The sequence below is a fragment of the Ischnura elegans genome, chromosome 3 (genome assembly GCF_921293095.1).
Source record: "Ischnura elegans chromosome 3, ioIscEleg1.1, whole genome shotgun sequence".
NCBI lineage: Eukaryota > Metazoa > Arthropoda > Insecta > Odonata > Coenagrionidae > Ischnura > Ischnura elegans.
Window position 1 is genome coordinate 93,048,758 of NC_060248.1, and position 12,650 is coordinate 93,061,407.

At 38.7% G+C, this 12,650-nt stretch overlaps 1 protein-coding gene across 2 annotated transcripts in view; it reads right to left on the reverse strand.

Moving 5' to 3' along the window:
- Positions 1-966: 966 nt before the first annotated feature.
- LOC124156145 (jmjC domain-containing histone demethylation protein 1-like) overlaps positions 967-12,650 on the reverse strand; it is a 114,234-nt gene continuing 102,550 nt past the window's right edge. For both annotated transcript variants that reach the window (XM_046530494.1, XM_046530493.1), the window contains exons 8-13: positions 11,889-12,146; positions 11,117-11,281; positions 10,937-11,029; positions 7,551-7,664; positions 5,976-6,380; positions 967-2,899 (exon numbers count right to left, since the gene is read on the reverse strand). In XM_046530494.1, the coding sequence (XP_046386450.1) occupies positions 1,667-2,899; positions 5,976-6,380; positions 7,551-7,664; positions 10,937-11,029; positions 11,117-11,281; positions 11,889-12,146 (2,268 nt within the window). In that variant the 3' untranslated portion in view covers positions 967-1,666. The remainder of the gene's footprint in view (positions 2,900-5,975; positions 6,381-7,550; positions 7,665-10,936; positions 11,030-11,116; positions 11,282-11,888; positions 12,147-12,650) is intronic.

Below are 12,650 nucleotides of genomic sequence, written 5' to 3' on the forward strand. Positions count from 1 at the left end.
CCCTGGGAAGACAGGGCCTGTGTAGGGGTGAGTGAAACTGGTCACTCTCCAGAATATTGGCTGTAGACAGTCAAACTCACCGAAAAAGAATGTTTACATCCAAATTGTCAATTGATCCATTGGTTTCAACGTTAACAGAGATTTGTGTTATTTACAACAAATTAATCAATTTTGGTGGTATGAACAATTTGTTTTCTGAAAACTGGTAATACTAGATCTGGCTTTGATATAAGAAACATTTTCTTATATCAAAATTGCAAATTACTGGAACTAAAACTACAGGATTAACAAGTGTTTAAAGTTTGTAAATTTGATTTTACGCACAAAAAAATGGGTACTTTTTTGAGAAAAAATTAAGTACAGCAAATACTATGGAGCCAAAGAGTTTTAATAGTATATGATCCATCGAAAGAATAAATTCTCTTTCGTATGCTATTTGTTGCATTGATATTGATTGCTACATTTCGAGGCTATATCTCCTCAAACTCTGGTGTCTTGCTCTTTTTTAGAGACCGTAAGACCTTTGGACACCCCCTAACCAAAATCAGCAAGCCTCTCTAGCCTGAATGTGTGAACTGCAAAGGGTTCTTTCATCCATCAAAACCACTTTTAAGGTTGCATCACTGAGTAAGTGAACACAAAAATATCACCGAGAGATAACCTTCAATTAAGCTAAAAATGATCATCTTATATGAAAATTCCAAATATATTTGGGGCTGTACTTGTTCTTTTAGAGGTATATTCCACACACTAACTTGGTGTGTTTAACCAATATTTTTTTTCTGATGCCATGGCATTGATGGACATCCATCAAATACTCATTAGCCAATCATTCTAATAAGGATTGCCACTGCACACTCATACAGAAAAGACCGAGCAAATAGCAAGATAAAGTTTTTGACAAGGGTAAATCCAGCCATTTTTACATCTAAAGGACTATCAATATGCAATAAATGATAGTAGTTATCATTTTTCAAGAATTGGTAAATTCTTTAATAGCCAAGTACTGTACAAATTTTTGTATGTAGGCATAAAATGCAGAGTACTCTCATTGTTCATGTGTGCACAGAAAACACTGATTTCTGTACAACAAATAATAAGTTATTGACACAGACATGGTTAGCCTGTCACGTAGAGCTATTGCACTCACTGACATCTATCTTAGATGCCCCATTCTATATGTTATTATCTGAATTACAACTTTTTAGTCTTTGATGTGCCTTTCATCTAGTGTACATATATTTGCATGGATATATAATATATATCTACTTTTAGAATTTATTTAGAAGATCTTGAAGAAACACAATCACTTTCTCATCAAAACACAAATTAAACACAATTGTCTCTTTTATGTACCATATAACACAATGCATATCTTCTTTCAAATTGCACTCAAGAGCTACCTTTGCAGAGCCAAATATATATTAATTTGAAGTTATAAATCCATAATTAAAAAAGTAAATGTGATAACACTCATGAGATGACAAATACTAATCGGATATGGATGGATGGATGGATCTATATAAGGATGAATATACACCTCATTAAGTATCTTTTACTCTAAGTTGGTCAAGACTACCACAAATATGATGCAGTTAACATCCACTGCAAATGCCGCAGAATCTTGCACACACAATTTTTCATAAGATCTTCAAATGAAGCCTTTTCATGCCTTGGAGACAACTAATTTTCCTTCAACAACAACAAGTCTTCGAGGTTTTGGTATTTCAGCAGCAAACTTAATGACTGCTCCCGAGGTTATCAGAGGGGTATGCCTACAGTCTAGGTGTTCCAAGGCTAATGATTTCTTTAGGTGGTTTAGGGAGGCCTCTGTTACAAGACGACAACCTGAAATGTCTAGTGACTGTAGGGTGGTAGCTGTCGAGGCTCCCTTTGCCATCAGGTGTCCAATTCCAACATCCGTCACTTTGGCACAAGCACTAAGGTTGAGTTTTGTGAGCGAGCGTAGCTGCTGTGCGACGAAGAGTAGCGCAGTGTCCGATATGTCACAGCCCGCTAGCCGAAGGTCCTTGAGTGACCGTAGCTGCTTCCCTCGGCTCCCTTCTGCAGAGTTACCAACACTTCCAGAAGATCCTGGCACACCACCGTTCCCTCTGCCCCCGACTATTTCCCTCAGACCACTATCGTCAAGTCCAGTAACAAAGCTGAGGTCTAGCACAGTGAGGAGAGGTGGGCAGGGGGCTGAGCGGAGGGCAGCCACTGCACCCCAGGGGCAGCCCTGCAATGAAAGTTCACGCAGCTTGGGGAGCCTCCCCAGTAGCCATACCAACTGTCGCTTCCCCACTTCAGACCAGTCCAGGCAGAGACACTCGGGCTGCCTCCGAACAACACCCGATAGGGCCTCGGCCGTCACCCCACTTCTGTGCGAGAGATCGATCGAGCGCCAGAAGCGCGGCTCAATGGACCAACGGTTCCACGCCCTGCACACCCTCATGCAGCGACAGAGGTCTCCGGAGGAGAGGCGCTCAAACACAGGGAGCATCACAGATTTGTCGAGGGCAGGGTTGGCGTAGCGGCTCCCAGGAGGTCTTGGAGGCTCGGGTAGAGGTGGTGGGGGTGCAGGCCTCACGACATGCATTGGCTTTTTCAAGATCTTTGTACAGCTAGTGGCACTGCCAGCAGACAGTTGACGGGCCAATTGGACCCGAAAAGGAACTTTACCCCCTCTACCAGCCTTGTCACCACCACCATTGGCAGACCGGGGGCTGATGGCAGCAATTCCTGGCTTCGTGGCATTAGGAGGCGATTGTGGGTCATGGAGAGCAGCTCCCAAGGCATTGCGCTGCGTTTGAGGGGTAGCTGCAACAGGTGAAGGAGTGTGTCGGTCTTCCACGTGCTGTTCTTTCTCCTCAGGTGCACTTGGGCAAGACCTTGGAGCCTGGTGAAAAACAAGCAAATAGAGATGAGCCCATACTAAATCTGCAATTTATACGACATAGAAAAGCATAATTAAACAGTAGAAAACATGCACTAATGAAACGAAAACCATGTTTCTTCTACACAGACATGCATTCTTCAATAAATAATGGGCATATCATAAACAGCCATAAACATTCACGCACCTGATTTACTAGATACTTAATTCACGTAGCAGCTCCCGAAACTTCAAAAAGATCTGATATTTCAAGCCATTTTCCTCTCCATCTAGAGTTTTGCTTATTATGTAATGACTGTCCCAAGAAATGTATGACATAAATACTACATTCAAACTAGTGTGATGGTAACACTGAAATCAGAATAAGCAACACGTTTTGCAAGTTAAGTGCTAGAACGAATTGCATTTAAAATTTGAAGAATTCACTTGCTCCTATATTGCTACATGTGAATCTTAAAAGGTTAGTGCAGTCTTTTTTTTAAAGTAAAATGACAAGCACTGGAAAGTAAGCAGCGCTAGAAGGTACAATATCAATGTACTTCTATCTTCTGTAAAATACTAATACGTGTATCATCTCCTCTTGAAAAAGCTTGGAATAGTTCCCTCTCTCACAAATATAAATATATATTTTAAGTGGGCATCTATCCTAATCTAAATATGTCTAAAAACAATTTTTTTTGTTTTACCAGCAATGAACTCGCAAGTCTTCTAAGACAGGATATGTAACTACCTAGCATGTAGAAAACGCAGTTTCATCTACGGTCAAAAAATCGTGTAATAAGTATTATCTTCCATTTTTTTAATTACTAAATAATAATCCTACAAAACGATGGGCATTGCTGATTTTTTGCCATATTTTGCTATGCCTTCTTCTATGACATTCTCCTGCCTCACACAATGAAAGAAATTCAATGCTTCATTGTTTAAAAGAAAAAGCTACATTCAAATAGAACAAAATCTGCCCCTAACATAAATATTAATACCCACCTTATATAAATTGATGCATAGATATATTAGTCACCAATGGATGAGGTTATCCGAGTGAGCCCAAATGTTACACTTACTTGATTTTATCTATCTTTAACTGTATGCTGAGAATTAATAAATATCTATAAGCTGAGCATGCATTTCGTATTATATTTACACACTATAATGTAAGAATATCATTCAAGATAATAATATACTGAGGGCTTTATCTCTCCAAAGTCAATTTCAAAATAAAGAATGACTACGACGATACATTTCACCTGAATTATGACATATCACTTTGCAATGACACGGGAGATTTTTTCTAGGGGCAACTTTTACATGTTTCAATTTACCTACCTATCATAATCCTCATCATTTTCAAATTAGCTTGTACAATGTTATCTACATGTACAGTTAATGCAACTAATCAAAAGACAAACACACCTAGTTTTATGCAAGGCACAAGTTTAATACTTTACTTTGAACAAAAATAATTTTTCACATGTTTTCTACATTAATAAAACATCACATGCTCTCAAAGCATAAAATATGTAATGCGGATGTTAAAGCAAGAAACATACAAGATCAATTCAATTATGTTACAATATACAAGTATTTACTATCCCTCAGCTCATGAGTATTTTTTTTCCCGTCAGGATACAACAACTCTGCGTAAACTTGAAATGAGGCAGCACTGGAGAGATGACTTAGGTTTATCTTTTGATTTAAGGCAATAGGAAACCACATCACAAAATAGAATTTATGTGGATTTACTTAAATAGGTTTTTTTTTATTTTTTCCATAGCTAGTATCCCAGGTTATGGCAACGAAAATACTGAAGAAAGACAGCACTTGTTCAACAACAGCAGAAACACAAACATCCCATAAAAAAACATGCGTTTTAGCCATTTGCCATTGGACTTCCTATTTACCGAAAAAGACTCTAAACACACGAAAAATCAGCACTTTTTTTTCCCAATGCATAGCCCATGAAAAGTACATTCCAGATTATAACATACACAAATATGCCTCATCGTCTAATGGTATGCTGGAAACATTAACCTTCCACAGCATGCATTAACAACGAAAAGTGAGCACTGAATTTATATGGTAACAATAAATTAGTGACCCAGAGGCTGAATGGCCTTTCACATGAAAATTTTTTCAATATTATGGTACACTGATAAAGAGTCTCTTTCAGAGGAAAGATCAAACACACAAAATGTCATATCTGGCTAAAAGTTTCACAACACTCGACACACACACTTGAAGGAAGGACATTACCTGGAGATGGGGAAACGTTAAAAAATATTGACACCCAGTTGCACACACTTATTACTGATTGCGATAACTAAATTATAAGCATACAAATATACTTCGCTCCCTCCCATTAATACTCTAAAAGATTGCAAGATTTCTCAGCAATTATCACAGATCTGCTCAAGATAACTTGAAGGAACTTTGCACACTCATATTATTATACTGTGATACATATGGCATGGATACAATAACCAAATTATTGCTGTGACTCACTGAATAAATGTATACTAAGCCTTAAACGGCTTCATTATAAGTATTTACTGAATTATAAGATAATACTTTCAGAGGAATTTACAATTCCGATCACCATTAATAGAGAAATATCCATACTGAAGTTTTTTGTCAATATCACATAATACATTCACTTGTCAGTAAACTCTCCAGAATTGGATTATGAACGTGCAAAATACCTCCAATGGAAATCACCATGACCATAATAAGGCTTAAACAGCTTCAGTCCCACAGAAGAAGGAAACACCTTTCTTTACGACTCCAGTCCCATGACATAACACATTGAGCTCCCTCGCTTCAATGTGAAACACCATTCCTTGACTTAAAACACACATCTTCTAATAAAAAAGTGGAAATAAAGAATGATCTGTGCACCTTATTGCACACTTGGCCCTCAACATAATGTCCTGGAACCCAGCCGTATCTTCCTCCAGTGACTGAAGTCCCACCATGAATTTAGGAGCACTAACCGAGCTACCCGACCCACGCCCCCCCTCTGCCCGCCATATCAATCATCATAAATCATCTTCCTACGACGCATCCGACCACTTTTCCTCACCTCGACAACTGTCGGGGGGTTGGCGGGTGCCATGGCTGGGGACAGGGGTGACGGTGGGTTGGGCGGCGACTGGACAGATGTAGGCGGTGCTTCAGTGGTGGGAGTCGCCGAGGGCAACAGCCTCTGGTGCCTCTGGCCCTCAACAGCACCATCTGTCAGAGGCCCCTCCTGGCTCTCGTCCGCCTCTTCAGCCACCCGCGCCCTCTTCTCGGGGAGCACCCCTCCCCCACCACCCTCCTCCCCTTCCTCCTGGTCCTCGTCACCTTCGGGAGCCGCTCTCCGCATCGCTCGCTGCCTATCCTTGGTCGTGAACGGTGGGGGTGGGGGGAGGAGGGAGGCAGAGGTAGCTACGGGCACAGTTGTTGCAGGCTGTGAGAAACCATCATTCGTCCCATCACTATCAACCTGTAGTTAAAGAAAAGCCAGCATTTATAAACAGAATTGTATGAGTCACAATAAGGGTTGCTATGACAATCCAAAATCCAAAGTCTCTGACTTTTCCCCAACTAAAATCTTCATTTCCCCAGACTCTTCCCCACACTCCTTTAGAACAGAACATAACATTTGTGATGGGTAAGAGTCAATAAAGTGCAAAATCCTTGAAATATGTATAAACATTCAAAATTCTTTGGGAATTAGCCGAAATCCCCGCTGGCAGCTGACAACATGGTATTTACTCTTGATTAGTAGGTCAAGACAAATTTTTCCTGGCACCACCTACCAGAATCCCATAATTTTCTCCAATTTTCCAGACAAATTTCAAATCCCATGAATTTTTATGGATTGATGGGGGCAAAGTTCCCTACTATGGATTTCTCAAACAGCGCAGACCTTAATTTATTCAAAATGTATGTACCCATAAAAAAATCTTGAAACCAGTCAAAAATTTCAGACTTGAAATGTTGGCTACTACCTTTGAGAGTGGCGGTGCAAGCATGACGTCTTCACTCTAACTTTATGAAACTTTATGAAAGACAAGGTAAGATTCATGGCATTAATAGTTGGCTCATAGGTGTGACAAGACAGTTTTTCTACAATTTCCTCTGCATCACTAGGCATTTTCACTGTATAAAATAAAAGTGTTTTCTTTCCTGTTTAATAGTTTTCTTTACTCTAGTGCAGGCACATTATGGTCTTAAGGAATGAAAAAGGATGGCCTCAAACAGTAGGAAAAGTATAAGAGATCATAATCATTACTGCTACTCCTTTGATGATCATATCAGACAGTGGTGCAGCAAGGGGGGGTGGGGAGTTGGGGGATAAACGCCCCCCAGAGCTCAGACAATTTTTTAAGTTCAATCTATTCTGTTTAATTGGATTAATATTACTTATAGAATGGTGTAAGGATTAATAAAATATCCCTCAGAAGCCCGTAAAACTGACAATTTTGAACCATTTATCTTAAATTTTTTTTGGTGGAGGGCCCTCGCACCTTACCCTGGCAGGTATGCCATACCCCCAGACCCCCAGGATTAGTTGTGCCTGAAACCCCCCTAGCCTTAATTCCTCAACAACATCTTCACAACACATCTTCTCTCAACTCCACAACATATTTTTGAGTAAAGGTGCACTTACCTCCATATTTTCAGACTTGATTCTCTCTTTGGTGTCCATCATACTGCTTGTGTCACTACCAATTGACATACGCCTAATATCGGTGGACTTCTGTCTGGCTCGAAAATGCCTAGGCTGCAATGATCAAGATTAAAAAACAGATAATGACACTGATGCGGCTGAACTTTTGAAAAGATTTTATAATAAATTTTATAAGACATCCATCGCTCGATTAAAAGAAGAGTTGTTCACACCAGAAAAATGTGCACATTAAATGAGAGTTAATGTCTGTGAACTGCAAAAAAAGAAAGTCGAAGAAATAAAGTTGTGAAAATGCCTGTTTTTTAAACTACATAAAATAAAAATTCCTCCATTTTTATCAGTCATCAAAAACAATGGAAATAGTATTGACACCCATACCTGTGAGTGTTCTCATAAGGTAATGACAATATTTATTGGTAAACCTATTAGTATACTCTTGAGTACAAGTACATAAAAATCCTATATCTACCCCAGGCATAAACCCATTCTGTTGGCAGAAGTATAATGTCTACTCCAAGGGAATGTGAGAGGAGACTCTCAAAATATAATTCACTAAGCTAAACAAAATCACAGAACTTACAAAAATAATGAAAAATGTACGCATGATCCAAATTCCACTTATTCAAGATAGCTACTAATATTTGCAGAATGAAGCTCATGAACTACCTTTTTTGTTCAGGTGACATCTTCTATGGAATTTAACCAAGTAAGTAGACCATGCATTGCCAATGTTTCAATGACTAACTCTGCGATCTTGCTCAAGGTGTTAACTGTTCGGTAAAGTTAGTAGTGATTTATACAGGGTGTCCCATTTATCTTGACACCCGAAATAACTTTTTTTCCAGATGCAAATTCAAAAATGTGTCAAGGAAATGTTCATTAGCCATCAGGGGGACATTAATCAACATTATGCCTTCCTTGTAGCTTTGTTATTTACTAAGATATGAATAGCGGTACGTCTTTTATAAGGGCACCATATATTTTTTATTCGGCAATTCATTTCCTCTCCTAAGGACTCATTCAAAAATGATGCACAGTGGACCATTAACATAAACACTGTGTTATGAAAAATGACTGACTCTCTAGCGCTTAGTGCAGGTACGCGGGTATTGGAACTACTCCACTTGCTGACGTTGACGGTGAACAAATGAAAACATAGTAAAATGCACACCAGTCATAAGAAACTCGTCCACTGTAAGTTTCTTATGTTTTCATAACGTTGTGTTTATGTCAATGGTCCACTGTGCTACATTTTTTAATAAGTCTTAAGGAGAGGAAATGAATTGCCGAATAAAAAATAAAGGGTGCCCATATAAAAGACATACCGCTATTCATATCTTTGTAAATAACAAAGCTTCATGGAAGGCAATCATGCTGATTGATGTCCCCCTGACGGCTAATGAACATTTGCTTGCCACATTTCTGAATTTGCATCTGGACAAAAAGTTATTTCGGGTGGTCAAGATAAATGGGACACCCTGTATACTTCACACCATAGGCGATGGGGCTCTCCAGTCATAACTGGTTGGCTACCATCAGTCATTTCCAAATCTCAGCAAGACAATTCATACACATCATAATTTCCCATACTTAGCTGATTACATACCCCATGTTCTATCAGACAAACTCTTCAACCGTTCAAATGCCACCAAGGCCTGATCAACTTACCTTGTGGAATTCCTGAGGAAGACTTAAGAAAAGTACACCAGGACAGCGTCAAGTCTTACAAATATGTATTGTTTTCTATGTAAACAGCAAGTAACTTCTCGAGTTTCAAGATATTTTGGGCCATTCCAAAATTGACCACATTTGAAGGTGCTTTGGAGCAGTGGCGTAGCGAGGGGAGAGTCCAGGGGGTCTGAACCCCCCCCCAAAATATAAAAACACATTTACTTCACTTCATAAAAGAAAAATAATATTGAAAAACAATGAATTCACAAAAGATTTCTTTGACAAATGAATTTTTTATTATTATTAAAAGTAAATTAAGAAAGAAGAACTTTGTACTTTCACATTAATATTTATTCACGACCACATTCACATTCTTTTATAAATTTATGGATCCCGAACGCGACAAGAATCCACGGCCAAGTGGCGCAGAATCCTTTTTTTAAAGGACATTGGGCCGAAGATATACAAAAAGGTGCCTAAGGATAAAATTAAAGTTGCGTTTTACAATAAATCCAACCTAAGGAACATTCTTTCCCTCACCAAAGATCCCATCCCAAGAGAAGAAAGGAGTGGGGTGTATAGACTAAAATGTGAATGCAACGCGGTGTATGTTGGGCAAACGGGGCGACAATTTCAAGAGCGGGTAAAAGAACATCAAGCCTGCCAGAGAAATAAAAAGACTACTTCACAATTTGCTATACATTTGTTAGATAACAATCATCAAAGTGATTTTGTGTTTGAAGTGCTTCATTATGAACCTAAAGGACCTAGATTAGACGCTTTGGAACAAATGGAAATTTTGCAGCACGTACGTTCCAATGACAACATTGTAAACGAATTTTTGTATGACTACCATTCCCCTCTTTTAAGCCTCCCACTCCTAAATTCCTGAGCTAATGACATGACGAACTCTTCGGCCTCTCTCTCTCTCTCACCTGAACCCCCCCCCCTCCACCTGCCGTGCCCCCCATAAGGGAGCCTCCTCCCCCTAACTTCTTCCATACCACATGACCAAGGTTTTTTCCCCCCTCCCTCTTCTCTGTTAACCAATCCGTTCAACCTAATTACCTTCCTCCCTACCCCTCCTTGCCTGGTATAAAAGGATGTGATGGACCTCTGTAGAGTTCACCTGAGGATGACGTCTAACGTTGAAACCATGGTCGTGAATAAATATTAATGTGAAAGTACAAAGTTCTTCTTTCTTAATTTAATTATGAATCGCTTTCACCAAGTTACGCCTCAAACAATTAATTATTAAAAGTGTTAAAATTATTTTAAAACCCTCTACTTAGTACCATGTTTTTATAAAATTTTCCCATCCGGCTTTGGATCCCTCCCATAACAAAATTCCTGGCTACGACACTCTTTGGAGCATACATAGAGAATGTCTTATCAACCATGGTTACTTCTACAGCAGTAGGTTCACTAAATGCACAATTAAAAATGTAAAAATGGGGAACAAAAAATTAAGACCAAAAAATGATAGCCAATGATTCAATGGAGAGTTGAAGGCTGCAAAAAAGGCAACCAATATAACTAATAATCCTCACACTCAAGATATCAAAGAAATTTATTTAAACCAGTTCATAGCATAACTTATTCAGGAATATAATCCATTAGCCATAGTTCAACTGCAAGGTAACATACATACATACATGGAGGAAAAATCTTATTGAGAATATTGGCCAACTAACCTTATATTCTACATTCTTCCCATCTTTACAGCATTTGGGACATTCCCAGCTGTTAGGCAGATCTTCATTTACAATTCCTTCTGAGTCTGGACACTATAAAGATCCAAATGGACAATTAAATTCAAGAATGGATCAAGCATTGCTGAATTACTTCAATTACAAAAAATGTGTTCAACATACCACTTTTTGTACACAATCAGGGTGAACAATTTCATAACATATGCTGCACTCCATCAAGGTACTAGGTGACACCATACGACTTGTTTTCTGAATTGGTATGACTATTTGCTGATACCAGCCGTCCAACTTGCACATTAAGCAACCGGCAGTTACAGGGAGCATGGGCTGTAAATTATAAAAGAAGTTAATGCAACTATGAAGAAAGCCTGAAAACACCTTTAAGAATAGAGCCACTTATTCAATGGTTTTGTGGTTGCTACTTAAACAAAATGTGATGACAACATAATGTGTTACCATGGCTCACCCTAGAGAATTTCAAGGACACAGACAATTAACAGAACAAATAAGTTTCCAACAACAATAAGTCAGAGCTTAACAAAAGTCAAGACAAAAGAGGCCCAATATATTTGATCTAGACATTTATGAATTTAACTAGCATTCAAGTACCAAACCTTGCTGAAAAGAAAACTGTGATTGCTCAACTGCAAGATTCAATATAGAATATTTTCTGTTGCTGCACAATGAAAACAAAACATGGAGTGATGATAATTGTTATAGAGGGTTTTTCTTTCATACCAAATATATTTTTTTCATGGCTTCTAAAAATATCATAAGTACTCCATTTATTACAAGGAGTTCAAAATATGATGCCTCTATCTATGATATAAAATCCAAGCATATACAGAGGGCCAAATATCTAGAAACATAAAAATTTTCAGTTACAACCATAAAAAAATCTTGCATTTCAGATTTCTGGAGCACTAATACATACCTGTAAACATTGTCGCATAACACACGTCTGTTTTGCCCTTCCAGGACCACCAAACTTCACCATGTCATGACAGAAACTACAATCCCCACAATCTTTACGATTGCAAGCCTCACACTTCTTACAGCGTGTCCTCCTCCGTCGCATCCCATCCTTAATATGCACAGCACCACCATCAACATCTTTGCGACCCCTTCCACGACCCCCACCCCTCCCTCTTGTACTTGGAGTCTTGCCAAAAGACAGGCGGTTGTGCCTCATCTGAGGGGAAGAGAGAATGAGGGGGCAATGAAGATGAGATTGGTACAAAGCAGGAGTAACAAAATAAAATAATTCACAGTGTACTGATTACCATTGCACTTTTTTCATTTTAACAACCATGCAATACACACAAACAGGTGACTGAATGACCTTGACACAAGTGTGGTGCATCAAATCCTGATGCAATTAATTACATGAATAAACCATATCTGCAAGACAAACTAATTATGCTTTGGGGAATAGATCTTAAATTGAGAGAGATGGTAGGAAGAAATATGTCGTATATGATAAAAAGGTTACCAGATAGGAGAGAGAAATGGAGAGTTGCGTCAAACCAATCTTAGGATTGTTGACTAATGATGATGGTGGGAATAATGAAAAGTAAATACTAGTAGTATTTAGTTAGCTAATTGATAACGAACACAGAGAGTAATAGAGATTCTAGTACCTCTAAAAATCTTAAAATATATAATGCTAGAGGTACTAATATAATCAGATCAGATA